Below are 26,101 nucleotides of genomic sequence, written 5' to 3'. Positions count from 1 at the left end.
TTCCCAAAATTCCCCTAGAAGAGCTCGTGGAGGAATGAAATAGAATTTCAAATTTCTCGTCATCCTAGAAATAGTCATTCGACGTTTCTTCACCGTCGTCCAAGTCTTCTACGATGTCAAAGAAAAGGATCTGCCCATTTTTTACAACATTAAATAATTTTTATTAATCGCGGGCCTTGACTTGCCGAGGAGCAGGAAATGCCACAAGAATCAAAATTACAGCTATCATCTATCGCTAACACACAGAGAAGCATGCAGACATGCCATTAAAAATCAGATCTGAACACCTACATAACAGATTGATACAGGGCAAAACAATTGCAAATTCTAGGCAATCAAAAGCACGTCTATTTCCGCCATGCGAAGCAGTCTACGTTCAGCAGCAAGAGAAAAACACGGTTTTCTGCCCGAACTGTGACAAATACGAAAACCAGTAATTAGACAAAAGATGACCCTCGGACAATCAGCAACAAGTTTCGTATACACAATTTTTCCATGTCGTGAACAGTGAAGGCATAAAACCACAATCCCCGCAAGCATTAGCAACGCAGGTACGAATCGCTAATCCCCGGTTGGTTCCACCTAGAAGACTCCCCTGGCAATCGCTTCCCTCGGAATGGGATTAAAAAAGGAAGGTCAATTCCCAAGAAAGCCATCGCTCGATCTCCAGACCCTCTTCTTATCGACACAGGGTGTGGTTTCGCAGCAACTGGCCCTGGCCCTGTGTTCCGGGGTCCCGAAGACCATAACAGCGACCGACTGGTTTCTAGCCGACACGCCGTTGCCCCTTCTGGCTAGAAAGGTATCAAGAATCCTTATCCCCTCATACAGGCTATCCATGTCGGAGTTAGAGTACCTCCTCAAAGACAGGGACCTGTTCCTGGAGGTGATTTTCGGCGTGTCGATGGGGGTGTTCGCCAGGGTGCTGGGGCCTGTGAACACACTGGCCGTCTCCGAAATGATTTCGAACTCATCCTGCAGCTTCTCGTAGCTGTTGCTGCCGGTGATGTTGGAGATCCTGGAGACACAGCTATCCCTGGACCTGACGGACACCTTCCTGAAGGAGTTCCTACAGGATCTCCCCAGGGTACCGGGGGGCGTGGAAGAGGCGGACACCGCGGTACCCGTGCGTCTAGGAGACGTAGAATTTCTGGAACTGCCCAGCAGCTTAATTATACTACTTTTCGAACATGGCGAGCCTGGCTCCAGCATTTTGTCCTGCAGCAGGTTCTCCTTCTGGCTGGCACATCCGCAGGCTCCCTCGCAGGTGCAGCTCAGCTTAGCGTCGTCGCTGGTTCCTGCGACCTCGCCCTCGTAGGTTTCCGCTTCTGCTAGATTGTCGCGATCTCTGGCGCGCTTCTCGGGACTGATGGACGTGTCTTCGTACCCTGGTTTCTCCCTCGTCGAAACACCGCAGGAGCTGGTCGACTGTGGGGGAGAGGGTTCAGCAAGGTTCGCCTCGAAGTCCCGGAGATACGCACCCAGCATCTCCGCGTCCAGGGACGCTGATGGTCCTGCTCGCTGAGGCGAACACGTCCTTGAAGAGGATTGCTGGTCGGTGTTGCTGCGCTTCCAAGCCCTGCGAGACCTGCGACCTCGGCGACTCAGGCTTGGAGAACCACCTGGACGAAAGCATTAGTTCCTACCTCCGTTTTTTTTCCTCTTTCCACTGCACCTTTGGCATACTCACTGGCAGCAATGGAGCAGGATGGAAGACCAAAGATGTCCAGGTTTCTGGGGATGGTCCCAGGAGGAGTCACGTATGGTGGTGGCGGGCTCTCCGGGATGTTGCTCTTCGAATCCGATAAAACCGGGGTTGTCTGGCTACTCCTGCTCGTGCTGGCACCTTCCGAAGTCAGGGGAACGAACTGCTCGATGTCGATCCTGGACGCAACAAAGGTAATTCAGTGAATGGATCCGAACACTTCCCTCCGGACAAATGTTCCGGATTTCTTGTTCTTTTTCATGAGGTCAATGTCGAATAACTGACGAGTGCGTAGACGGCGAGCTTCGACTTCTAGGTTCCCTGCAGGCACTCCTTCGTTTTCTTCTTCTTCCCGTCTCGTGCTCGAACCCGACTTTGACGACCTCGTCATATCCTGGAGGAGCTTCGTACACGGGAGGGTCATCGGATACCGTGATTTCGTCTATTCTGGCACCGTCTGCAATGTCGAAAACTGTGGGAATTAAGGCTGAAGAGGGTGTTGACGCAGATGCTATTTCCGGTGGCGAAGCTACCTAGGAGTTCGCTGATGGTCTGGAGACGAGACTGCAGCTCCCTTTGTTGGCGAGCTCTGGCTCCCATCCTGTAGAGCAGTACTATCAGAGCTGATATTAGAATTATCAGACCAAGACTACTCGCAACGAAGACCAGGGTGGCCGTCTTCAGGTCCGGATATCGGTCGATCTTCGGGAAATAATAGTTCGCCTTGTTGATGTGCCACTTCCTGTCCTGGGGCTCCAACTCCCATTCTAAAATAATATAAGAATCCCAGATGTAACAATTGGCGTTCTGCCTGTCCAGGTAGAACCTGCGACTTCCACGGCAGATCCTGGAGCACCTACCGCGGAAACAAGTCGTCGGCTCGTCACTGTTGTCACCGCAATGATCGAACCCGTCGCAGTTCAGCTGACTCGGGATGCACCTGTGATTCTGGCAGAGGAAATCCGAACCCGTGAAGCAGTCTGCAAAGAGAAGCAATTCCAAGATTACGGACCGGCAATTAATCAGTGGATCGAACATCTTAGGTGAGAAGTAATCGGAAACTAATGGCGCTGCCTCTTGGCCTAGTGCACTAACTCTCGGTCCAATTACCCATGTAGCTGAACGCGGCGTAAGAGATAGCTAGTCTGGAGGTTGGCCCGAAACTTCCTCTGAGACTGACATGAAATCCACTGGAAACTGGAGCAACGTGTTCCCGAAGTCTTGGCGGCTGCAATTGGCTTACAGGATGCCTCAACACCTCCAGAGGCATCAGAGCCGAAGTAGGTCCTTGCTTGATCACCACCTCCGTGGTCCCAGCTGGAAACCAACGACTTCCTGGTCTCGGGATCGACCAAGTACATCGTCTAATTATTATTAGATCTACAGGAACAGTACCTACCCATCTCCGCGAACGCGACGACCTTAATGTACATATGCGTCTTCATGTGGAGGAAATTCTTGGGAGGCCTGATAAGCCATACGCAGTCGTAGGTCTTAACGCCATGATCGACTATGTCCATCATCGTGATGGCGCCCCCCAGGTTTTCCACGTATCCTCCGCAGTCGGTGATCGGCTGGATGGATTTGTCATACAAATGGCCCACCACGTAGGAGTAGAAGGCCTTGTAGCCGAGGCCGGTGCCACCGTTAGCGTAGAACCTTATCAGCAGCGATGGACCCGAGCTGACTATAACAGGGGGTCTAAACCTGGCCCCGCTGCTGACGTCCAGTCGTTGTCCATTCCAGTCGTAAAACTGAAAATTGCAGACTTAAAGAGGCATCGAGACACCCCTTCAGGGTCTCCTATACTATAATTAATTGTGATTCCCCTAAACGAGAGGTTTAAGAACCGAGGTCGTTTAGGGCTCTACCTCCATAATAGAGACCGTGGCGAGCTGGAAGTCGCTGAAGAGTATCCTGACCCTGCAGGAGGGGGCCTCGCTAGGACAGGTGACGATGTACTCCATTCCCAGATCTCGGGGATACCTAGCTGGGAAGAAAGGGGACGTCAAGATGCCCCCGGTAGATCCATTCCCAGTCTTCGCTATCCCAGCCACAACGTCCGACCCACTCAGGTGAATCCTGTTCCCTGAAAGAAATCACAAGTTTCGATAAAAGCCTCCCGATAACGTGCTATCTGATCACCTGATCACCCTCTCTACTAACTCTCGGATGTGTACTCGATGGTGAAGGCGTCCACGTGAGCCTGGCTGTACAGGAGGGCGATCGACAAGGTCCGGGTACTCGATCGGTGGGTGATTGGCGAAAAGAGACCGCAAAATGGAGTCCCGGACACGTCCTCGTAGGGCGGTTCCGAGAGCCACACGTAGTCGCATCTGCACTCGCCAGGATCCCGCAGCAGGAAACAAGAAGGACCTTGGTGAATCTTGGAAATGTTGACTGCGTCATTAGGACTCTAGCTAGGCGATCGATCGATGATGATCCCTTAAAGAAGTTTCAGGGAGCTGGAGGAACGTCGACCGAGGGTTCACCTGCAGGGGCTGTCGACGGTGACGCTTCCATCCCTACAGTGGTGCGCCAGGTTGAGACTCTTGAAGGTGACGACGATGATGCAAGAGGGACAGGTCACCAGCTCCAAACTGCACTGCTCGTGGGAACTATTCGTCACGATGGCTTCGTCCTGTGGCCGGGATGTTGGGTCCTGTGGAGGCCTGGGGGACGAGATGTTCCTTCCGTACAGGAGACCTTGTTCCCCCAGCTCCAGATAGAGCCTTCGGCCATTGTGGGGTCCGCAGATGTCCCCTTCTCGCACGAAATTACCCTGGACGATCGTCAGGCTCCAGAATGCGATCAGGATCGCTGGAACCGCAACGTTCTTCATTTCCGGTTCTTTTCATCGGCTAGGTGCTCTTGGAGGTCCAACTTTTGCGGGCTTCGGTCTACAGGGTTCATTGCAGTGTCTGAATCCCTGCAGCGCTGGTTTTCTTTTTCTACGGAAAAGCAATTAGCAAAAGGATGAAGCAGGACTCACCATGGTGAGGCTGGAACATATTCGTCCGATGGAGGCGAGCGTTCTGCCGCAGAAGAAACCCGACATGATTCTGTATAACTTTGTTAGCAGAGCCACGTTACGTGGACCGTAGAACGGTTTAAAACAGTTTTATGGTATCTCCGACAAGAGCGTTAAGTACCGTGTGTTTATTGCGAGGTGAAGAGGTCGGGGGAGGAGAAAGCGACTGCAAAAAGAACTGACGGGGTAATTGTACATTTTTCTGCGTTTATTGGACCTAAAAATCAGTTGAATTGTACATTTTTCTGCGTCTATTAGACCTAAAAATGAGTTTAGGTACTTTACTTTCTTGGTTTCGCGAAGGGTATGTACAGCAATGGTAAGATGAATGATGCTCCGATGAGCTTTCCCAGGGGTTGAGGCTGCTCTAGAACTCCATCGTCATGTCTGAAATATATTTTGGTTTTTTGTTATACTTTGTTTTTGTGTGTGTAAAGTTAGAGGGGTTGTTTAGTAGTATTCCTACCACTTTTAATGATTTTCTGGCCCTTTTGGGACTCTTCCATCTTCCATAGGAACTCTTGGAAAATGTGGATATGTTTGTTGAGGCTGGTCTTCTTGTACCCCTTGATCCTGGCGTTAGGGACGTACTCCTTGTTCAAGGCCTTCTCCTTAGCATCGTACTCGTTTATTTCTTCGAACACTTTATCTATGGTGGGGACGTTGAAGGGATCGAATTTTTCCACGACTTTTGGATTAAATGGTACGCAGACATTGCCGGTTTTTGGGTGGATGCAGAAGGGAGCTTTCAGTAGATGGTTTAGGCCTTTACTGACGTTGATGTCCAATCTCGGATAACAGTACTGTAGCATGATTTCTTCTACCAAGAAATTGGACTGGCGCCATCCTTTTGCAGCCTTAAAATATGAATTAAATTTTCAGATTACTGTACTTATTCAGAGTTGGTCTATAACTAGCTATTCGTACCAAGGGCTTTTGATTCTCGTAATATTTAAGGAATGCCTGCCATCGCTCTTGACTAGTTTTACATTTGTCAAACAAGGCTTTCAAGTCAGATTTCCAGGTTGATTCAGGTATTATAGACAAGAACTTCCTAACACCAAGCCCTGTGCCCAGCATGTCTTGTTCTATCACACACAACTCCTCGAACGTGGGTTTTATTATTTGAACGGCACGGCTGAAGTCAATAATTCGGTTACCTTCATACAAAGCTGCTGAGATTTAGAATTCAAATTGAGCTGAAATTTCACCTAATAGAATGATGGAGTTTGTCTCCTGGAAGATTGACCTTTTTTGCCATGAATTCTCCACCGGTAACTAACTGCAAATATTCTGCAACAGCAGTTCTCATTATTCCATCCATTTTTCTTGCATTCTCGTCGCATACCCAGCAATGTATGCCTCTTCTACCAGAGAACACCCAGAGCAGATGTTTAAACCCAAAATCCTCTGAAAATAAAGCAAATGTGGGAATACTTATTTTCCCTTAATTTTTCACACAAATCTAGATTCTAGATTTTGAGAACTACCTCTTAATGCTTGATCTAGCACTTTACAAGCGATGACCATATATTTCCAACATTTTGGACAAACACTTGCTCCCGAGCAACAGATCCTTATATCATCGTAATCAGTCATGTCTATATCAAAGACAAGTTCCCTCTCCACCGCTCTAAATTTAATACCCTTTTTGTCTTGAGAAGGACTAGATTAATAGAAAAATTAAGCATTATACAAACTATTGAAGCAATGGACAGTACAACATACATAATTAAATTAAATATTCTCACTAGACATTGTACACTGCCCCGATATCAATTTTGAAAGGTATTAGCCTTCTGACTTCTTTCTCGAACTGCTGAAAACTCATGTATGATTTGAACCTTATATAAATTTCATTACGAATGGTATAGGAGAATTCCCTGCGAGCGAATATGTCTCCTAAAATGTATATCTACAGTGAGTCTTTTTTATTTAAATACTACAATAATCAGAAATAACAAGAATTCTTACTGTCACCGTAACTGAGCCATCGATAGAAGTGGGTGAATGGGAATAACCTCATATAATAACATTTAAGCTTATCTTGTAAATTATTCTCTGCCATCTTATAAGAATCTTCTTAACAGTAGTAACAATAACCAGCAAATTTTCAGTTAAAAAGGGAATATTTTCTTGCTTGGAATTGCGCGTTCCTTTTCATAACTGTTCATAACCTAAGAAAAATCAAACTTCGCATTCGCGCGCTTTATACTGCAATGTCAGCATGTTCGTTATTTCATCCTTCCTGCGGTGAGAAATATCCTTAGATTGAAATCTAGTAAATTTTATGTAATTTGGACAAAACGTTAGATAAATGCAAGACGTAGAAACCACGAATTGCGAGCATAAACGAGAGCGTTTATTACGTATTTTTAACGAGAGCGCTCACTTCTCGCACTTTCATCTCACGTCAGCTACTCATTTTTCACATTTTCGCTAAATTTGCTTTACGTGATAGACCCCGAGGTTAGGTGACGAAATTACAAGTAGGCATGCAAATGCACATAAAAGTGCAAGAGTATGTTTGTTGAAAGCAACATATCGTTCCCGGTTAAGTGGTTTGAATAGCACAATTCTTGTGTAAGTAACAAAGGGTAACAACAATTCATCCCTACATTCCGAATTAAAAAAAGCTTGTCTATCGATTGCTGGAATTTTCGTTTTTTCTTTTATTAAACTTTGCATTAGTTGCAATTCTGTGAAACTGCGTCGAAAGGAAGTGCGCCACTTTTGTAAAAAAAAATACTTCGTATGGGGAAAGATTACCATTTCCATTACTATTGACCTACAATGTAATTCCAAAAGTGGATGAAGTGGAAGTTGCCGTAACTTGCGGAGCTTATAGTTGCGCAGTTCAAATAAATCGTTTTGATTTAGTTATGAAACTATTACTTTATTTCAACTACTTTCAAAGAAACATTCATACGTGGGTAAATATTTGTACACGTAAAGGTCCAAGAGTGCTTCTCATCTTATCAGGCATGTATTGATTGCTTTGCGTTATGAGAGGGAGATAATGTTTCATTTAAAGACCTTGGTCATATTTATCTAAGATATTTCTTTAGTATAGTTTCGACTTATTGCTGATTCAGTATGACAGTGTAACTTGTACAAAATAATATGGATAGGCAATAGTTTTACATTGATCCAGATTTAATAAGACGCTGTTTTATTTTTGTAGAAAATGAGATACTTAATATTAGGACTGCTCCTTATGGGAGCAGTTCAAGCGATGGGCCAAGATATGGAATCTGTGTCTGTGACAATTGAAATGACAAGCACAATATCATCACTGTATACAGTTCCTGTACCTTTAACAGAATATAAGAATATTAGTCTTTCTGCCAGTACCTCCAACGATAAGATCGTTACCGTACAAGTCCCTGTATTTAACGAAAAAGATGTTCAGAATGGTTTTTGGAATGCTACTTTTAACATCACTGCGGTATTCTTAGGATACGCTGAAGTCTCAGTGAATGCAACAGTGGATGGGGTAATCACATTATGAACATTGCATTTTGACGAGAACACTTAGTTTTTATTAGCTGCTACTTGTTTTACGGACATTTGTTCCTTTAGATGGTTGAGAGAATGTCCATATTCAAAGTGACCGTAATTCGTCCGCAGCGACCAATAGATATAATTTTTACTGCAAGTGTCGCCATTCTTGTATCTATTCTGTATATTAATTTTGGATGCGCTATGGACTGGGAGATATGTCGCAAAACTCTGCGAAAACCCATCGGACCTACCATTGGCTTCATCACGCAGTTCCTTTTCATGCCAGTGGTAAGTCATTGAGTTAACAAAACAAAATCGATAATTTAGGTTGTAATAACGTCGTTTAATTGATTTCCACCTCAGATAAGTTACGTGGTTGGTTACTTTCTATTTCCGGATAATCACGAGATGCAGCTTGGCATGTTTTTCACAGGAGTAAGTCCCAGTGGTGGTGCTTCTAACATCTGGACCTTACTTCTCGGAGGGAATATAAATCTCTCCATTACCATGACCACCATCTGTACTATCGCCGCATTTGGTAATTAAAACACATTTGATATATAATTATTAAACGCTACTTCTAGATTTTTATCTATCGTCAAGCTTTGCAACTGTTCAGGAATGATGCCATTGTGGATCTTTACATTGGGAAGACGAATATTCGAGCGAGCTCATCTCGTAGTTCCCTACTCTCGGATCGCGATGTTTGCAATCGCCCTTGTGCTTCCCCTTGCGATTGGGTACTTCATCCAGAAAAAGCTCCCCAGGCTCTCTCGCCTGATGGTCAGAATCATGAAACCCTTCTCCGCTATCCTTATCATCTTCATTGTAGTGTTTGCCATCATAACAAACCTTTACCTCTTCCAACTCTTCTCCTGGCAGGTGAGTGAATTACACCTTGCTCATAAGCTCAGAATGTCTAATCAGTGATCGTCTCAATTCTAAGATCATTGTTGCTGGAATGGGTCTGCCGTGGCTTGGATACATATTCGGTTACTTGGTCTCGCTTGTCATGAGACAACCCACGCCTGACACCAGAGCAATCTCCATCGAAACAGGAATTCAGAACACTGGAATCGCGATCTTCCTCTTACGGTTCAGTCTGGACCAACCAGCTGCAGATTTGACCACTGGTGAGTTCGGCATGACTTATGTCACTTCTAGCTTGACATGAATAATCTACTTTCAGTTGTGCCAGTTTCTTGTGCCATAATGACACCATTGCCACTCATTCTTCTTTACATCGTGAGACTGGTAGTAAATCGGAGACAGAAGGAAGAACTGCACTATTCGAAAGAAAAGCTGGAAGACAATGATAAACCAGTACCCACCATATCCAACTCGGATGCATCGACAGTGCACAACCCCATGCTCCAATAAGTGGAGGGTATGGCACAGGAGATTGTTATCGTTACTTATTATGGATGTTTAAGATTTTATGGTGACCTTACATTCAGGTAACAGAGGGTAAGCTAATGCTCCGGCATGCTGTGTCCATTGGCTCCTGCGATTGGTCTTAAAATTTCGAAGCAGGTTGAAATCTCAGTTGGAATTTTCTACATTATTTATTACCGTTCGAACGCCATATTTAATGCTGCATGTTTGGACGAGGGTTTATTCGGTTGATTTAGGTCCCTGTGGTGACTCTCGAACTGTGATGTTTAGGTCTACCGATCAAATGCTAATTTTAAAAGTCACTCGAAGTTCGTGATATGTACTTTCCTGAGATTATCCAGGTTACATTTTGTAAGGTTTTGTATGTAGACTTAGTCAGTACTAACAATAATGGTGTTTGGCTGGTTACTAACAGATTGCCTAGAATATTGGAAGTTGTTATTTAATATTGGTGCATTGTTGGTAGATCCTAACCTGAAATCAATTGCGCTTGGCAGTGCAAGAGATCTAAATTAGGAGCATCGAATGCTCTCCAACTGGAATCTAATTGCGAGGATTGAATACTATATGTATATTGAACCATTTTTTACGCAATTTTATTGAACCGTTACCAACATGTCCTGTCATGTTAAAAAGAAACATATTTATTCAGTGGATACGTTTACAGTTGTATACGAAAAATAAAGGACATTCTCAAGACCTTTCATAATATATTAATCACTCTTAGAAAAGGAATGCTGCATGTGATTTTTGTGTCATGATATGACAATACTTTTATTTATACCGCCCTCAGCCAGTCGCCAGCAACTGTCGTCACGTACACTTTGGAGTGTCAATACTGTTGCGGAAACCTAAATTAATACTTCCATTGGTTGAGGCAAACTTTGCCGTAAATCTCTTCTCTCTGATGCCGCTGTTCCACACGCCATAAGAGAAATATATAATAAGCCCTGTTTAAAAATTAAAAAAACATAAGTTCTTCGACGAGTTGGATCGATGTAAAACCCACTCTTCGACAATGCTCACCGATCCCCATCCAGATGATGAACCGCACCCAAGTCATGGTGTCCAACATCATCATCAAATATGTGTTCGCCAAGATACTGACTCCTGGCAGAATTGGTACCAGTGGAACCTGCAAGATGATATGACATAATTAATTTGAAGAAGACAAATCCCCATCGAGACCAATCAGAATTCAGAAACTCACGGAGAAGGCCAGCTTCTTCCCGGACACCGGCTGCATGTAGATGAAGAAGAGGGACAATATTAAAAGAACAACGAGAACGACAAGCACCACTAATACAACAGTGTCGATATTGGTGATCTCATCCGAGTAAGCAGAGATGAGACCAGTGGTGCATATACACAGGACAACTGCAAGAAGATACAAGATCAATGCCCAGTCAGGTAAGTAATTGCCTTAATGCCACAGCATTTACTTACAGTAAAAAAAGACAAGCCACGTTACAATTTGCGACGTGAGTCTCGTCGAGTGATGCAACCTGTTAGCATTTACAAGCTGCTTAACGATAAACATGAACGTCCTGGGATCGCGATCCTCCTTCTTCTCGTACGCTTCGCTCTCTTCATACCGCAGAATAAGTACACAAGCCGCAACGATGGAGTAAGCCAGCAAGGTACCGATGCTCATCATGTTCACCAGCTGGGAGAGTTCGAAGATGGCCGCAAGAATACCCGTGAGTAGACCAGCAGATAAGGTTCCAACCAAAGGTGTCTGGAACCTGGAGCTGACTTTCCCCATCCACTTGAAGATGAGACCATCCATGGCCATGGCGTAGATAACTCGTGGCAATGGGAACATGGCACCTAGTAAACTGCGCAGCGATAAGTTAGTCAGCGAAGGAGCTAAGTTGATGATCGAAGGTACCGAACAAGAACCACCTGGCGCACAATCCACAGATGGCACCGATGGACACTATCCACTTAGCCCATTGATATCCAATGCTGTCGAAGAGATGTGGAAACGGGGCGTCAGGATTCTGCTCGTAGTACGGCAAAACCATGGTGAGAACCGTGGAGACCCCAAAATACGCCAGGAAGATGATGGTGAGGGACACCACGATGGCTATGGGGATGGACTTCTGCGGGTTCTTGGCTTCCTCTCCAGTGGTAGCCACGCAGTCGAAGCCGATGAACCCATAGAAGCAAGTCGCAGCCCCGCTGATGATGCCACTGATACCATAAGGTGCAAACCCTCCGGTACCAAACTTGCAGTCCGTCTTGGTACACGTGGGTTGAGTCTTCCAGTTCGAGGTATCAGCTGCAAACCGAGAATCGTATATTACCACTTAGTTGACTTTATTCCCGCAGAGCGATGGGTGTTACCTTTGGAGGAGCCAACGATTATCACGAAGAGGACCACCACCAGGTTGACCACCGTGAAGACGTTGTTGACCAAGGAGGACTCCTTCGCGCCGAATGCCAGCGCGGCTGCAACCAAAATCACAGGAATCATCGAGGAGTCCGGAGATCTACCACCTTCGTCTTCAGCTTCATCTCCAAGACGCACCCGCGAATAACAGGGTCACTCCAAACGCAAAGAAGTCCGGGTACGAGGAGAGGTTGCTGACGTCGATCGGCGCGGCCGACTCGAAGGCCTTCCTCATGGTGTTGTTCAGCAAGGCGTCCACGTAAGTGCTGAGTCCTCGCACCACGCTTGCAGATCCGATCACGTACTCCAGGATAAGCGTCCAGCCAATCAGGAAGGCGATGAACTCCCCCATCGTCACATAGCTGTAGATGTAAGCCGAACCAGCTCGAGGTACCCTGGCCCCAAACTCCGCATAGCAGAGCCCTAGGATGCAAACCGTTGCTTTTGACACGTTTCCTCAACACACGTTCCGAGGCGTTACCTTAAGCTTGCCAAATTACCGAGCGTTGTGTCAGGCGGTAAGTCATTAAAAAAAAAAAAAAAAGAGAGAAAATGATGGACCATGAGCCGCGCATCGAGTGCTCGATGACGCGTCTTCAAGGCTGGTCATTTATTCTACGTAGCGAAGGATGCGAAGTGTACGTATGGATTTTATTCCAGAAGATGCCGAGTACCTGCGAAAACCGAGGCCAGGGCGGCGATGGCGAAGGAGATGACCACAGCTGGTCCGGCTATGTCACGAGACACGGAGCCGGCGAGGACGTAGACGCCCACGCCCAGAGTAGATCCAATCCCCAGGGCGATCAGGTCCAGGGTGGTGAGACATCTCGCAAGTTTCGACTCCGCAGGGGCCTCCTCGAGTCGCTTCTTCCTGCCGAGGGCCCCGAAAACCGCGTCCAGCCCGAGCGACTGCATTACCCGCGTCTGAAAAGTCACGCGACGACTCTTTATCTTTTGCTGGGCAGACACCTATGCACCTGCCCCCTCTCTTTTTCTCTCTCTCTCTCTCTGCGACGCGTTTCTTTACATAATATAAATGGAACGACGCGTATATATCTATGTAATTGCCGGTGGAATGTACTTTTTCAAAGTCACTCGGCCGTAGCGGTAACTCACCGTAAAGAGTGCGGACAGTCGGCGGTCCATGGTCTCTCTCGGTCTCGCCAAGGACCGCGACATCCGAAGGGAACAAGGAGTACCGTCCAAATGTCTTAACGATCTTCCCCGGCGATTTCTCCCGTCCCAATTGAACGGTCGATTGACTTACTACTGGCCCTCCTCGTACTTTTAATTGACCGGAGGAGAGGAACCGCTGATATTCGGGATGTGCTCGGTACCCTACATAAGACTAGCGTCCAAAGTATCAGCGGAATCCGCTGACGGTCGACTGTATCGCCGCGCTAATCTGACGATGCCGATCTATTTTCTCCAATTGAACGAATGAATCGCCAGTCGGTGGCATTGATAAAAGTCTCGAGTACCGCCCCGGTCATTGCAAGATGTACTCTTATCTCGGTAAACCTGATTCCCGGGATAGGGAGAAAGTAGTCGCAAGTAATCGCAATTTATCCTTCGCAGGTGCGTTACCTGAGTGCGGACCGTGCGGCGTCCTGACTGGTCGGCTGTTTTTTCGGCTTATCAGCGGAACGAGCTCGTTTTATCGGAGACGATGCCAGTGGACCCGCGGAGTCGAAGACTGTCGGCCTCTTGGACACGAAAGCGGAATCGAAGGCGTTCGATCCGCTTATTTGGGGTAACGATTGCGCGATCGGCGGCCACCATTCGGCGCGCGTAATCGGGACACGGAGGAGTGCCTCGGAGGAGTTGGTTATTCCTCTTGGCGATGTCGCAAGGATGGAGGGAAGAAAAAAAGAAAAGAAAAAAAAAACAAACGGACGAAATGGTCGTCCACGTGCTGGTGGGGACGACTCGGTGTCTAAACTTCGGGAAGGAATAATGCGTAGCTCGTCAGGGGGAAAAGTTAGAAATCCTCTTCTCCTCGGCCGGCGAGCGAACTAAAAAAAAAAAAAGAAAAATGTCGCTTAGTCGGAATGCTGCCGAGAAATAAGGCCAACGAATCTTGCGACATTGGCGAGATGTCCTGGTGACATTTCCTGCGTACCGGTTGTGCGTGTTATTTGTGTTACAAGGTAGCCGAGGATCTTTCCTGCAATCGTCACTAACGGATCTTGCGTTCTTTTTTTTTTTTTCCTTGTTGGTTATGTCGATTAATTATACATTGTTAACGCGACTTAACGGTGGTTGATTAGCGCTTCCTAGTTTTAAATATTTATGACGCTGACTCACCGACTAGGAAGGTACTCGCTATCGGTTGATGAATTGCCTTGCGGGCTTTAAGTGTTCGATTGAGATATCGACGAGAGTTCCGATCGGACCCGGAGGAATTCTACGGCGCGATTATCTTTGTTAATAAGCCAGGGAGGCTCGATAGCATCTAACGCGTTAAGAGATAACTGTTCCGGTTGTTAAAAGAATCAACAGATAGTATCTCGAAGAGCCGGAATTTTTACCGTAAACAGTTGATTAACTTCATTCCTGATAGTGAATTGCCGGCTGATAAATGATGTACAGATGACATGAGACCGCACGTAGGATGGGAATCTTATTTAAAAAACATGGTATATTTATTTAAAATTGGACGGACCGAGTTGTACTTCACGGATTAAAAACGTGTCGGCGCATATTTGGTAATTAAAATTGATATTGCTAGACGGGCGCAGTTCCAACGCGAACGTAACTTCACGCTCCATCTAGCAGTCGTAAAACTAGATCTTATAGCTAAGTATGTAGTCATGCAGTACATACTGTATAAAATTGTAAAAAAAAGGTTTAAAAGCTAGGTATCACGCTTGGCTCGCTGAACCGGTAGTAGCCGGCGTGGTACCAATCTTACTAGATTCTTTTTTTGCCCTTGTGGTTAATGGAATGATCTTGTGAAATGCACAGGTACACTGTGTAGGTAGTCGCGAGACTTTCAATATGGGCGTTAGCTCCTGCATTCTAAAATATAGTGCATATAGCACTCGGCATGACCGTGTCATGCGGTAGGAGTGGATTCTGTACAGTCAGGACGTACGTTATTGAATGCTCCAATGAAACATGGGCAAAAGAACTGCTAGTATCGTTACCAGGCAAATTCCTGTCCTACCGCTACCAGACTGGAACAAAAGGGAAATTAAGATCGTAAAGAAAAGTTGGGAAGGTTCCTGTTATTCTAGCATCTAGAAAAAGACTTACGATGATATAATAATTACAACGGTCCCCTTTGCAGCACTCCGAACATTTCCAATCTTGATACCAAATGTGAGTGCAATCGGGCATGTTGTTACGCCTGACTCGTTCGCAGTTCTTTTTAGTGGAGCAACGCTTTGAAATGTAATATTGCTTCTTGGTGCCCTGAGACCAGTACGGTGTACCTGAGGAGACAAAGCGGTGGCATCGGACTTACGTTCTGTATAAAGTTGACATACAGTGGCAGACGTAACACTTACTTCCCCATGCTATCTCCGTCAGACATACGTCTTCGCCTTGTTCGCACGTTTTTATGCTTTTTATGCACTTCTCCTTATTATCCTCCTGATTAGTGCACACATAGCATTCTAGGGCGTTGCCTAAAATCAACGGTAATAACAGAGCCTCGTGTGCAATGATTACAAACAACTGAGTAACTTTATCTTACCTAGGTAGCAAAAGTACAGAATCGAGAGTATCACTACAAGGCACTTAGCCATTTGTAAAGAAATGTAGTGATAATCCTAAATGTCAACATTCATTCAAACAATTGAGTATGTACTTAGTCACTGACGCTGACATTACTTTCGTGATAGAAAAAGGGTGGGACTCGTGTCAGTAATATCCACGAAGTAAGATAACACGAGAACTGCATACGGCTATCGCCATTAGCTCGGATCGAGTTCATACGTTAGCCTCCCGCACCGACCACCAAGGGGCAGCACAAAACACCATCATGCGACCCAGTCCGTGAGCAATTTCCCAACTATACCGATATTACTACGCGAGCCACGTAAAATAGTTCCCACGAATAGCGCTGTCCTCCGGAACCAAATTTAGCGGGACTTACGAAATTCCTAAGACGATTTGTAGCGTCATTAAATTATAGATTTTCATGGCAGCTTCACAAGAGTGTAAAGGAGTTAGGAGGATCTTAAGAGAAGCCTATAAATTTTAACGGGAATACTTCGAGGCCGAAAAGGACACCGAAGTACGTCTTGAAATGCCTAAAAGGCTAAGAATCCCCATTGCGTTGAAACTCGAGTGAGAACTATGCATACAACTTTATTTACAAGATACATATACGCGTGGAAAAGGAAACATCACCATGTGCGGGACAAAGTACTTTTTCCTATCGGCGGATACATTAACAACCAGACTGAATTCCTTTTAAACTTCAACTCAGGTCGAGCTCAAACTTGAACTGTGTTCAACATTAGAAACAGTAGTTGTACTGATAAAAGACAAGGCAAAGGGTACGAGGAAACGATCGCTTGAGCTCGACTTAAATTTCTCGCCGAATCAACAAGGCCTTATTTATCCTAAATCCATAACTATCTTAACAAACATCCTAGGCGACATCTCCTATACTTTAAAGACACCTTACCAAACGCTAATTATACATCAGTCGTGCGTGCTTCTAGAAATTCATCGGCAGAGGTGCATCCTCGCCGACTCTCCCGATTCCCCTCAGTTCGAGAAAAGTGACAAAAGGGAGAGGAAGAAAAAAAAATAAAAGACAAAAACTCACAACCATTCCCACAGTTAAAAACAAATTAAAACTTGCGGATTTGTACGACACTGGCAGATCGCGGTATTCCTTGCGACGAATCAGCAGATAAAGGCAAAATTCAGCTATAAAAACAAGGACAGCTTTGTAAAAAATTGTGGCTTCGAAGGCAACTCGTAGGAAGCTAAAAAATTACAAATAGAGCTACACACTCGAACTGTAAAATCTGTTAAACGATGTAAAATATCCTCGAATCAAGAATAAAATAAATTAACACATGTCCGTTAAATCGACCTAACGTCCTGGAATTAAAAATGGAATTACTCCAAAGAATTCGTCAAGTACAGCCTGATAAAATACTGATCGCTGAATCTGGCTCCGGGGGAGAAAAAAAAAAAATATATGAAAAGTGAATATCTTGAACGAACGAGAAGAGAAAGAGAAATGTGAACATAAAAGAACCTCCTGGGCCCCTTTCGATACGAAATCGGGAAACTCTCGTCTACGTCTCGCTTCTTAAAATGATTTCCAAACTACGTTAAGGGTTGGCCCTCGTAAGGCTAATTTTTCCCAAAAAGTGCGGCTTTTTGTCGAAATTGCTCGCGTCTCAGGGCCCTCTCCTCTTCCTCGCGTTTCCGCTCTTCCTGCTCCATGCGGATCTCGTCCTCGAATTTGCTCGCTTTGCGCAATTCCTCGATCTGAAATAAAAATAAAGATAAAAAATTACCGTCGATTACCCCCATCAATTAAAATCCCGTGCAATGATTATTTATCCCATTTATTAAATCCGGGTATCTCTGCATTCGCAGAGGCCTCTGAGGAACTGGGAATCGAGAGAAGGACCTCGATAAGACCGGTGAGGTTTACCCCCGAGTCTCCGTTTATATCATCGGAGATGAATTATCCAACGACCTCGACCCACCTTGGCCTCGAAGAAGTGTTTGGCGCCGGTGACGCCGACCTCGTCGACGTCGATTTCCGTCAGACGGGCCAGCTGACCGAGCCCGGAATCCTGCTCCAATTCTCCAGCCCTCGCCTTCCGGAAGATCAGCAGAAACTGTAATGAAAAATCAAGTGTTACCATCCACCAATCTCAAAATAATCCTACACTTATCCTAGGTCAAGGACTAATGCATTTTAAAATCGACGAAGAAATCTCGCCCGACCGGCGTGACGAGGGTGTCGAGTATTGCCAATTTTGCGAGTTTTCCACATTTTGCAAAGTCACATTCGGAATAACATAAAGAGTACATACATATGTAAGGAGACCCATTACTCATGTAATCGGTACTCGCACGCGTAATTAGGTGACCGGGCATCGCCAACTCCGTGGTGTGTCGATTTTTCATTCTGAGGGTCGAACGGGGAGGGCCCTCCTGCTCCGGTAATTTGCATGTTACGGTTTACCCGCACCGAGGTGCAATTATGCGACCGTAGACCGTTATGCGAGGCGACACGAATATATAATACGAGGTATCGATCTCGAATGATTCACCGGAGGTAAGTGTCACCGGGTCGACACGTAAGTACTCGCACGTATGACACCCTGACTCTGAATCACCGTTAACGTGCAGGGTTAAATAAACATTAAAAAAAAAAAACAATTTAATCATATCAAATTTAACCAGATTAGATTTGCCAAACACCGCACATCCAGGTCGCTGCGAAGATCGCACAACCACTTCAGGTCGCTACCCTGAAGAGGCACTTCGCGACGGCGGCTAGAATTCTTTCCCCGGGTCTTTACGAGCGCGGTTGAAATTAAATTCGCGGTAACGCCGTATTCCATTCTACTCCCTCGCGTTGACATTCTTCCGCGACTTCCAGGTTTACTACCTTAGACGGAAATTACCCGAGGGGGGCACATCGAAGTGCAGTTACGCACTTTCTTCGGTCGACCACAACATCCTACTTTCCCCTACTTCGGCCAACTTCTTCGGCACTCGCAGCTTCACTCGCTCGCAAATTTAATGGCCATCAATTTCCCCGTTACGGTAAGAAAATTAATAAGCGTTAATTTATCGCAGCCCGAGGGGAAAAAAAAAAAAAAAATGGGCGCATCGACGTCCGATCTTTCTCTTCTTCAGGGTCGCGGGATAAATCCAGAAGAGGCGGCCGGATTTCTCCCATTTTCAAGGACGACGTGGAAAGGACCTCCTGGAGGGGTGCTCGAGATTTTTCACCTAACAGGAGGAAAGGGGTGGATTTAAACAGAAATAAAGAAAATTGAAGTGCACCTCTCGGAAAGATATGCGTCCGTCCTGGTCCTCGTCGACCTCGTGAATCATCGCCTTGAGGCCGAGGTGAGTCTGCGGTGCACCCAGGACCTCCATCATCCTTTTCAATTCCGGAAGATCGAGGAAACCGTCGTGGCCGGCGTCGAACCTTGAAAGGAAAAAGAAAAAAAAAAAAATTGGAGAAAATTAATCTCGCCGGAAAAGTGAGGAGTTGCGAAATCGAAAGAACGACATAGTCACTTCTCGATTTCATATTTCTCCGCAAGGTAATGGGGATTAATTAGCGATATCAATTCCGGATAACTTTTACTCCCAGTCACGATGGATCGATCTAACGTGGCCAATAAATCTTATCAGGGAAAATAATGCCCACCGAGGTGTGCCCCCGACAGGTGTATAATTAATACAGATGATAATTTATTCCGGAAATTTAAGCCAGTGAGGAGAGAGAAAAAAAAAACGAAAGAAATTAGAAAATCCGTCTCGGGTCCGTCCGGACTCCTGAAAAACAGAAAAGGGAATACCACACCTCGGGCGTTATCTCTCGATTTCGGAATGGAGGTAGGAAAGAGCTGATAATGACCCGTCACTCGATTTCAGAAACCGGCTGATTTGGAAATCCGATGACGCAGCTCCTGCGACACCCACGGATTTCTCCGGAAATTTGGAGGGCCTCGAATATCGCGAGAACTGATAAAAAAGAAAAAGAAAAAAAAGTATTCCTCGAAAACGGACCAATCGACGGGGAAAAAGAAACTATATTTTATATCGCATAGTAGAATATCGCGAGATTAATTGTAAAAAAAATTGTATAAATTAGGGGTTTAATTGTGAAAAAAAAATATATAAAAAAGTGAAAAATGATATCCATATCCGCGGTGGGTCTGCTCATTGTCGGGCCGATAAAATCGAAAACAAAAGTCATCGGCCGACTCGCCGGTGTCCCCCGAGTTCCTGTTCCGTGACTCACTTCCGGTCGGAAATACCCCGGACAATTTTCCCGGGCGAATATACCCACTCGGTGGGACCGATCGTGGCCAAGGGTGTGCTCGACGTGGGTGTCCAATTTCCGCCACCAGGTCGACCGAACACCCAGTCGAACGGGACAAATGGAACTCGGCCAGAAAGAGGTACCACCCGACGACCGGAGGCTGTGGTCTCGCCGAGGAAGAGAGAGAGAAAAAGAGAGAAGAGAAGAGAAGAGGAGGCGCGCAGCCTCTGGTGTAGTGGCCAGGGCCGCATCGCGGTGAAAGGGGAAGAAAAAAAAGAAAAAAAATATAGAAACAATCCAAAATAGAAGACACCGAAATTTATTCCCAGCCCGCCGCGATGAGAAATGCACACTTCCATGTTTACTTCCCAGCTGAGCTCGTTAATAATAAAAATAAAAAAAAAGCACCCATGACAAAATCAAGGAAAATGACCCGAGTCGGAGGTTTATACATTACAATAGGAATTTAATTAATATCATCAGAGCCGAAGACGAATGGGCTGTTTTTTTTTTTTTTCCGCTTTTCCGACGACGGAGGGAGAAGTCTCGTAGAAATTCGGACTCGTCGGGCCTTTTGAAGAAGCGGCCCTGGATGGACCTGACCAACGACCACCTCTTCCAGTTTCCCTCCCGCCCCTCGACCTGCATTGTTAGACTTGCCGCCATGCTCGGTCGAAAATACCCTGACACAAAAAAGGACAAGAGAGGGAAAGAGGCGAGAAGGAGGGAACGAGGCCCTCGGAGGCCTCGAGGCGAGGACGCTTTTCGCGGTCGAAATCGGCGGGGGAAAAAAAAAATCTTCAAAAAATTCCTCCACTCTTAATCTTCAACCCCCTCCTCGTATCCGTTTCTAATGAATATTTTTTAACATTTATATTAACACCTATCCCGCGTTAAGGGACGAATGGGGTGCACCGGTAATCCCGTGCCCTCTAACCTGAGCCACGCCAGACGGAAAAATTTTTATTAGAACAATTGTTCCTCTAGACGCGAGTCTAACTGCCTCTGTCTAGGGACTGGGGACAGCAATCGTTATCAGAGGCTGATTAAATCCCCATTATCGGCTCCATTCGAGTCAATAACGGCGATCAGGCCGCAAGTATGCCGCACCGATGACACCCCGACCTGCGCAACGTCGAGCCACGTGGCGTAGTTCGTTTGATCCTACCCTAACCTTCCCTAATACACCCCCGAAGCGCTATATCTTCCGTTAAAAAAAAAAAAGAAAAAACATTTTATTTGCAAACCTCCGCCATCCCTAAGGCCGACATTTCGGCATTTCGGAAGCAATGGGGAGGCCCCTCGTTTTCGAATTCCCGGGGCGTGCGCTTTCGCATCCTCCCGGGGAAATAAAAGAGCGCGACGGGTCCCTCTTCTTTTATTTAACCCTTTTTCATTCCTTTTTTCATCCGGCAGGCCATTGCCGAGATTTTGCACAGCACGCCGTGCGACCGGTTTTTCTCGAGTCTCGGGACAGTCCTCCGGTCTCATAATATCCTCGCATGAGCTATTTAACATCAACTCTCGAAATAAATATTAAATAAATATAAAACGACCAGATAAATAAATGGACGAACACGGGATAACTCGTGAAATCGCAATTTTTCTCTGTTCCCTGGAGGACTCGATCACCCGGGCCGCGATTATAAATTATTCCTCGTTAGAAGTCCTTCCCCGTATCACGCCGTGATTCACGATTATCGTCGCACAACAATGAACTCGGTATCTGGCCCTGTCATATCCGCGATTGCAAATCGCCCAAGTGCGACTCGCGGTAGTTAAGGCATTTAAGGAACGCGGTTAACGCGACGCAGTTAAAATCCCATCCAGGCCGATTTAAAGGGACCGAGTTAGACGATAATTGTCCGCGAGCCGGCATTTTCCGGAGCCCCAATCACCGCAATTTAGCAATAACAATTTCCTCCCTAACCGCGGCCAGCGACGATAACTCGGCCGAAACGCTTATACGAGGTCGATTCTTTTTTCTTTCCTTTTTTTTTCTTTTTCCTTCTATCCGCTCCAAGTATCAGATAAACTACCGAGTGATTGCACAACGAGAGCGAAAGTCCTTACGCATTCCCCGGTACTAAGGGGATCTATTGTACCGACGCGAGGTAGGAAAAAGGAAAATTCCCATAGGCGAGGGGTACCCGTGAAAAATCCCGCATGCCTGAATTTCACGTAATTTTCCGAGGGGTAAGTATAAATAGCGATTGAAATGAATGTACGTAGACAATTCAATTTAAGAATGCACCCACTGCAAGGCGAAGGTGCACGCGAGTGCAGGCTTATCCGGAGGTGCAATCGATATCTCACGGGGCGAAAATGAGCCGAGAACGAAAATAGACGTCCGTCCTGTCGAGGCCTCGATAAAGGAGCGGTTTTGAGGTTAGATTTCTCTCTCGGTACTCTTATCAGAGCGCTGATTACGCGCGCGAGCTCTCTCGTCGCTCCTGGCACCGCTTCGGGAACGGAAAGGATTAATTTAAAAGAATGACGATACGCGCGCCGAGGACCGAGGGCGATCCGAAACTAGATCGATTACAATAAATAAACTGAATAAAATCAATAAAAAAAATAAATAAATAAATAAAAATACAACCCCACCCAAAATACGGCATCACATAAAATTAAACTCTTTTAAACTCAGAATTTCTCGGGCAGAGACGAGTTTGTCAGGTCGCCCCATACCTCGGAGGGGAGTTTATTTATTTAGGGAATAAATAATCATTCCCTCCTGGGGGGCGTTCAACCCCGTGGGGAATATTTCAGTCGGCCATCGGCTGGCTCGCGGATCTCTCTCTCTCTACGTATTTCCAAAATTAAACCAGCCAGTAATCACCGTAATTCCGCCGAAAATAGTGCACGAAGCCTCCCACGAAAGCCCCATGCCAGGATCGCCGTCGATCTTGGGGGCCGAAATATCCCCGTCCCCTGGTTTCCTCCCTCTTCCTCTCTCCTTCATTTCCTCCCTCTTTCCCTCTCTTATGCTCGGGGATTAACGAGGCGACCGGATTTTCGCGCAATAAAAGCCGAGCACTCGTGTTTCGCGATTCAGCGGAACCGCCGAGTGCCGATCCCCCTCTTCTCTTTTTTCTTCATATATTTTTTTTTTTCCTCTCCTTTCCTCCACGCGGCGAAATTCCGCAACGCGGCACGTTTCCGCGGAAGCAATAGCCTTCCGGGTTTCCCGAGCACTTCCGGCCTTCCGAGGGGGGGTGCTCTTCTTCTTTTTTTTTTTTCTTCCTTCAATTTATTGAATCTTCAATTATCACCGATGATAATTGAAGATTTCCTTCCTCTAACGAGTTACCCGGGAATTTCCCGACTTTTCGCTCACCTCGAGGAATCATTTTTTACCCTCGTTATCCTCGAACTTGAGACATTACTCCGACCGGCCGGAACGATACGCAATGTCGCAATTTGTCGGCAGACAATTTTCTTTTTTTTTTTCATTTCTCGTTCCCCTCCCATTCTTTTCCTTCATATTTATTACCGTGGGCGACCAAGGCGAGGCCGGCCTTGAGGCGGTAAGGAAAAAAAAAAATAAAGAAATCGGAGAAAAAATGGGGGGAACTCGATGCACTTTATTTATAGCTACTCGAGACAAAACGAATCAATAGGCGGATTCGATTTCGACGAAGACGCTCGCCGATTGGCCGGTGCCGATCAATATGTAAACCAAGGGAACGATATTGGAATTGCGCGCAATGACCCGTAATACTCGGCGCGATCAATTGAGCTCTCCGTGAATTATCGTCGCGATTCAATTTGGCCTCCAATGGGAATAATAGGGAAAAAAAAGTAAAGAAAGAAACGAACGAACCGAAAGAAATTGGAAAAAAAAAAATTGGAATTTCCACCTGGGTCCACCTATGCAAATGGGATTAATCCCGCGCCCCTTCCCCGTCGACCTCTCGGGGAAGATTTATCGCGTTTATTTTTCCATTTGCCCGGGAAAAGTGGAAACTTTTCCTCGCACCCGTGGAATTTCTTTCCTCCCCGTCGAAGGAAATCGAAGTCGGGAGATCGAGAAGCAGGCTCGATCTTATATGGCCACGAGATCGGACGAACCTCCTCGTGAAGCCACCTTCGATCTCCTTTTTAGGCCAACCTGGGTTTCGCTCGCACCTTGAAGAGCGAACCCGAGGAAGTCGATCGATCCGCTATCGATCTGATCCGAATGGCTATAAAAAAAAAAATCAGGAAAAAATAGACAATCTCTCCCTCGGGCTTTTCCTACTAATTGGGAATTTTTCCAAAAAAATTTCCCCGTCCAGGTAAATTGAATTTTAAAATTCCCCTCGGATTTTGTTAAATAAGAGAAGTCTGAGAACGATCCAGAGCCAAAGGACAGCTTCCCAGGCTCCAAGGAGAAGGTACGATTGTTCGCCCAGGTCGACCTCCTCCACCTCGATCGAGGATCCTTTCCATCGATCCATCGCTAAGGTGGTCGAGGTCGGAGGTGAAGGCCTCCTCGATCAAAAGTGACCTTTTGCAACCGATCCATTAATCGACAAGAACCTCTGAAATTTTTTTTATTTTTTTTTTCTTCTCATTACATTATCCAGACTTTGATAATTCACGTGTCGACTCATTGCTCGAGATCTAGATCGGTAATTAAGATTTTTTTTCCCACGGTTTCCCTCGATCATTCTCTCCCTCCTCTACGAAATTATAAACAATTAATTGTTTACCCGGTGATTTTAAACAGGAGGAACAATCGCAACGTCGGAGGGGATTTTTTTACCCCGAGGAAAGCGAAACTCGGAGGAAACGCAGGGGAAGAAAGAGAGAGGAGTCACTTCCGATCCGGAAGCCCGATCTCTCCTCGATCAGGATTTACCCTGGATCATCGCAGCGTCGATCATTAGACCAGCGAATTACGACGACACTGAAAGTGCCTCGAGAAATCCACGATCATTATATTCAGATTCTTACACGCCAGACCTTGACGAAAGTGAAGGCGATTGTCTCGCGATATGCGCCTCGAGAACTAATTTCCCGCAGCACACAATTTCCATTACAAAATTTCGCAATATACCCCGAGAGAAAAAAAAAAAAGAAGGATAAACTTCCAGTGAGGATAAAGTGCCTCCGATTAATTTGAAACATTGTATACACATGTACTTAGGCCCTTTGAAGAGGATAGATAACAATAAATTCAAAGAATAATTATTTGACCGATCTGATCTCGAATGAATTGTTATCAGTCCGAAGAAACGTTGCATGGATTTATCCAAGTCTAATAATTAATTCCTAGAATTATCGAAACATTTATTAGGTACGTTTAAAAGGAACGTTTCTTCGGTTCAGTGCATGCTTTTTTTTCTATTTTAAATTAGGTTATTGTTGCGAAATTAATTTATCATTTTTTTTTATAAACAGACCATTCGGTCGATTATGGGAATAATGGCGGAAGCGAGGAAAGGAAAAGGGGCAAAACTTGAGGGGAGTTGTCGGAGGGGGGATATCTCACCTGTTGAAAGCCTGCTCGTACTGCTTGATCTCCCGGCGAGAAAGCTCATGGAATTCGGTGTAAACATTGACGAATCGGTATTCCCTCTTGACTTGCTTGCCCTCTTCGAGTTCTTCGTTGATCCTTTGTCGGCGACTGAGGAGGTTGCTGAGTTCAGGATCGGCCGGCATGTTCGAATTTTCTCCTAGATCTTCCAGGACCGATTCGCGTCCAAAGTCCTTGGAGCTCCTCCGGCAGGGGAGGGAAAAATCCGGGACGACTCGCGACCTTTCCGAGGGCGGAAAACCTATCGATCGAACCGCAAGGTTTGCGCGTCACTGGAATTTGACCCTGAGCCGTGAGGTCGGAAAGGAAGGCGGACAGAATGAGAGGAAAGGGCGCACCTGGAGGATGCTCGCTCCTGCGCAGATTCGGGGTGGAAGGACGTCTCCTTGGGTCAGCGGGCCAGGGACACGAGGAGCTCGATGAAGAGAGGTTACGAGGTGACGTCCGTACGGGCCGGCAGGTGCGCGTGTACTGACTCCGCTCGCGCCGCGCTCCGCCAGCTGGGTTCGAATCGTCGCCGCTCCCAGCGACATCTCTCCACGCAGTACCGAAGTGCG

General features: G+C 46.1%; 6 protein-coding genes across 14 annotated transcripts; 1 reads left to right on the top strand and 5 right to left on the bottom strand.

Moving 5' to 3' along the window:
- Nucleotides 1–88: 88 nt before the first annotated feature.
- LOC105700960 lies at nt 89–4,758 on the bottom strand. Of its 3 annotated transcripts, XM_012427305.1 has the most exons (11): nt 4,198–4,758; nt 3,872–4,041; nt 3,577–3,794; nt 3,105–3,459; nt 2,816–3,022; nt 2,566–2,685; nt 2,239–2,472; nt 1,991–2,177; nt 1,691–1,884; nt 857–1,622; nt 627–794 (listed from the first exon to the last, which is right to left on the bottom strand). In XM_012427305.1, the coding sequence occupies exons 1-11, from the start codon at nt 4,545–4,547 to the stop codon at nt 767–769; spliced, it is 2,829 nt and encodes a 942-aa protein (XP_012282728.1). In that variant the 5' UTR covers nt 4,548–4,758; the 3' UTR covers nt 627–766. The 3 variants fall into 3 exon arrangements, with proteins under 3 accessions (XP_012282726.1, XP_012282727.1, XP_012282728.1); XM_012427303.1 differs by having other exon boundaries at nt 89–1,622; XM_012427304.1 differs by having other exon boundaries at nt 89–1,622; nt 1,991–2,162.
- A 168-nt stretch (nt 4,759–4,926) lies between these two features.
- On the bottom strand, nt 4,927–7,094 carry LOC105700963 (DNA primase small subunit). 2 transcript variants are annotated; one of them, XM_012427308.1, is made up of 7 exons: nt 6,711–7,094; nt 6,488–6,638; nt 6,227–6,402; nt 5,948–6,146; nt 5,664–5,874; nt 5,203–5,593; nt 4,927–5,123 (listed from the first exon to the last, which is right to left on the bottom strand). In XM_012427308.1, exons 1-7 carry the CDS (start codon nt 6,802–6,804, stop codon nt 5,104–5,106), a joined length of 1,242 nt encoding a protein of 413 aa, XP_012282731.1. In that variant the 5' UTR covers nt 6,805–7,094; the 3' UTR covers nt 4,927–5,103. The 2 variants fall into 2 exon arrangements, with proteins under 2 accessions (XP_012282731.1, XP_023290066.1); XM_023434298.1 differs by lacking the exon at nt 4,927–5,123 and having other exon boundaries at nt 5,132–5,593.
- Nucleotides 7,095–7,181: 87 nt separating this feature from the next.
- Nucleotides 7,182–10,335, top strand: LOC105700932 (P3 protein). Of its 3 annotated transcripts, XM_012427241.2 has the most exons (8): nt 7,182–7,319; nt 7,921–8,232; nt 8,319–8,528; nt 8,604–8,778; nt 8,860–9,122; nt 9,187–9,373; nt 9,430–9,627; nt 9,698–10,335. In XM_012427241.2, exons 2-7 carry the CDS (start codon nt 7,924–7,926, stop codon nt 9,618–9,620), a joined length of 1,335 nt encoding a protein of 444 aa, XP_012282664.1. In that variant the 5' UTR covers nt 7,182–7,319; nt 7,921–7,923; the 3' UTR covers nt 9,621–9,627; nt 9,698–10,335. The 3 variants fall into 3 exon arrangements, with proteins under 3 accessions (XP_012282664.1, XP_012282662.1, XP_012282663.1); XM_012427239.2 differs by having other exon boundaries at nt 9,430–10,335; XM_012427240.2 differs by lacking the exon at nt 7,182–7,319 and adding an exon at nt 7,362–7,718 and having other exon boundaries at nt 9,430–10,335.
- A 42-nt stretch (nt 10,336–10,377) lies between these two features.
- Nucleotides 10,378–14,531, bottom strand: LOC105700931 (cationic amino acid transporter 2). Of its 3 annotated transcripts, XM_023434360.1 has the most exons (10): nt 14,338–14,531; nt 13,147–14,045; nt 12,705–12,954; nt 12,169–12,453; nt 11,985–12,089; nt 11,541–11,919; nt 11,082–11,473; nt 10,846–11,012; nt 10,662–10,770; nt 10,378–10,585 (listed from the first exon to the last, which is right to left on the bottom strand). In XM_023434360.1, exons 2-10 carry the CDS (start codon nt 13,207–13,209, stop codon nt 10,449–10,451), a joined length of 1,887 nt encoding a protein of 628 aa, XP_023290128.1. In that variant the 5' UTR covers nt 13,210–14,045; nt 14,338–14,531; the 3' UTR covers nt 10,378–10,448. The 3 variants fall into 3 exon arrangements, with proteins under 3 accessions (XP_023290128.1, XP_012282660.1, XP_012282661.1); XM_012427237.2 differs by having other exon boundaries at nt 13,618–14,531; XM_012427238.2 differs by lacking the exon at nt 13,147–14,045.
- Nucleotides 14,532–14,656: 125 nt separating this feature from the next.
- On the bottom strand, nt 14,657–15,920 carry LOC105700935 (CD59 glycoprotein). Its single transcript, XM_012427244.2, has 4 exons — nt 15,731–15,920; nt 15,543–15,662; nt 15,289–15,467; nt 14,657–15,209 (listed from the first exon to the last, which is right to left on the bottom strand). The coding sequence occupies exons 1-4, from the start codon at nt 15,780–15,782 to the stop codon at nt 15,129–15,131; spliced, it is 432 nt and encodes a 143-aa protein (XP_012282667.1). The 5' UTR covers nt 15,783–15,920; the 3' UTR covers nt 14,657–15,128.
- Nucleotides 15,921–16,327: 407 nt separating this feature from the next.
- Nucleotides 16,328–26,011, bottom strand: LOC105700933 (EF-hand domain-containing protein D2 homolog). Of its 2 annotated transcripts, XM_012427242.2 has the most exons (5): nt 25,883–26,011; nt 25,500–25,785; nt 19,030–19,177; nt 17,715–17,849; nt 17,353–17,490 (listed from the first exon to the last, which is right to left on the bottom strand). In XM_012427242.2, exons 2-5 carry the CDS (start codon nt 25,667–25,669, stop codon nt 17,353–17,355), a joined length of 591 nt encoding a protein of 196 aa, XP_012282665.1. In that variant the 5' UTR covers nt 25,670–25,785; nt 25,883–26,011. The 2 variants fall into 2 exon arrangements, with proteins under 2 accessions (XP_012282666.1, XP_012282665.1); XM_012427243.2 differs by having other exon boundaries at nt 16,328–17,490; nt 25,500–26,011.
- Between the last annotated feature and the right edge of the window lie 90 nt (nt 26,012–26,101).

This window comes from Orussus abietinus, unplaced genomic scaffold (assembly GCF_000612105.2).
Source record: "Orussus abietinus isolate OABI.00-Male unplaced genomic scaffold, Oabi_2.0 scaffold9, whole genome shotgun sequence".
NCBI lineage: Eukaryota > Metazoa > Arthropoda > Insecta > Hymenoptera > Orussidae > Orussus > Orussus abietinus.
The sequence above is the reverse complement of the archived record's forward strand: the minus strand, read 5'-3'. Positions and strand labels throughout refer to the sequence as shown.

Excerpts from the sequence above, each read along its gene's own strand:
- LOC105700935 (XM_012427244.2), bottom strand. The coding sequence starts at position 15,782 with ATGGCTAAGTGCCTTGTAGTGATACTCTCGATTCTGTACTTTTGCTAC. Across the intron at positions 15,663-15,730 it reads TCTGTACTTTTGCTACCTAG|GCAACGCCCTAGAATGCTAT; the intron begins GTAAGATAAAGT and ends CGTTGATTTTAG. Across the intron at positions 15,468-15,542 it reads GACGGAGATAGCATGGGGAA|GTACACCGTACTGGTCTCAG; the intron begins GTAAGTGTTACG and ends TTGTCTCCTCAG.
- LOC105700963 (XM_023434298.1), bottom strand. The coding sequence starts at position 6,804 with ATGGCAGAGAATAATTTACAAGATAAGCTTAAATGTTATTATATGAGG. Across the intron at positions 6,403-6,487 it reads GGGGCAGTGTACAATGTCTA|TCCTTCTCAAGACAAAAAGG; the intron begins GTGAGAATATTT and ends CTATTAATCTAG. Across the intron at positions 6,147-6,226 it reads GCTAGATCAAGCATTAAGAG|AGGATTTTGGGTTTAAACAT; the intron begins GTAGTTCTCAAA and ends CTTTATTTTCAG.
- LOC105700960 (XM_012427303.1), bottom strand. The coding sequence starts at position 4,547 with ATGAAGAACGTTGCGGTTCCAGCGATCCTGATCGCATTCTGGAGCCTG. Across the intron at positions 4,042-4,197 it reads ACCGTCGACAGCCCCTGCAG|ATGCGACTACGTGTGGCTCT; the intron begins GTGAACCCTCGG and ends TGGCGAGTGCAG. Across the intron at positions 2,178-2,238 it reads GACCATCAGCGAACTCCTAG|TTTTCGACATTGCAGACGGT; the intron begins GTAGCTTCGCCA and ends TAATTCCCACAG.
- LOC105700933 (XM_012427243.2), bottom strand. The coding sequence starts at position 25,669 with ATGCCGGCCGATCCTGAACTCAGCAACCTCCTCAGTCGCCGACAAAGG. Across the intron at positions 17,850-19,029 it reads GACGCATATCTTTCCGAGAG|TTTCTGCTGATCTTCCGGAA; the intron begins GTGCACTTCAAT and ends TTTTCATTACAG. Across the intron at positions 17,491-17,714 it reads AACACTTCTTCGAGGCCAAG|ATCGAGGAATTGCGCAAAGC; the intron begins GTGGGTCGAGGT and ends TTTTTATTTCAG.
- LOC105700931 (XM_023434360.1), bottom strand. The coding sequence starts at position 13,209 with ATGTCGCGGTCCTTGGCGAGACCGAGAGAGACCATGGACCGCCGACTG. Across the intron at positions 12,454-12,704 it reads CCTGGCCTCGGTTTTCGCAG|GGCTCTGCTATGCGGAGTTT; the intron begins GTACTCGGCATC and ends TTTGCATCCTAG. Across the intron at positions 11,013-11,081 it reads GTGGCTTGTCTTTTTTTACT|TTGTCCTGTGTATATGCACC; the intron begins GTAAGTAAATGC and ends ATCTTCTTGCAG.
- LOC105700932 (XM_012427241.2), top strand. The coding sequence starts at position 7,924 with ATGAGATACTTAATATTAGGACTGCTCCTTATGGGAGCAGTTCAAGCG. Across the intron at positions 9,123-9,186 it reads TCCAACTCTTCTCCTGGCAG|ATCATTGTTGCTGGAATGGG; the intron begins GTGAGTGAATTA and ends CTCAATTCTAAG. Across the intron at positions 9,374-9,429 it reads AGCTGCAGATTTGACCACTG|TTGTGCCAGTTTCTTGTGCC; the intron begins GTGAGTTCGGCA and ends ATCTACTTTCAG.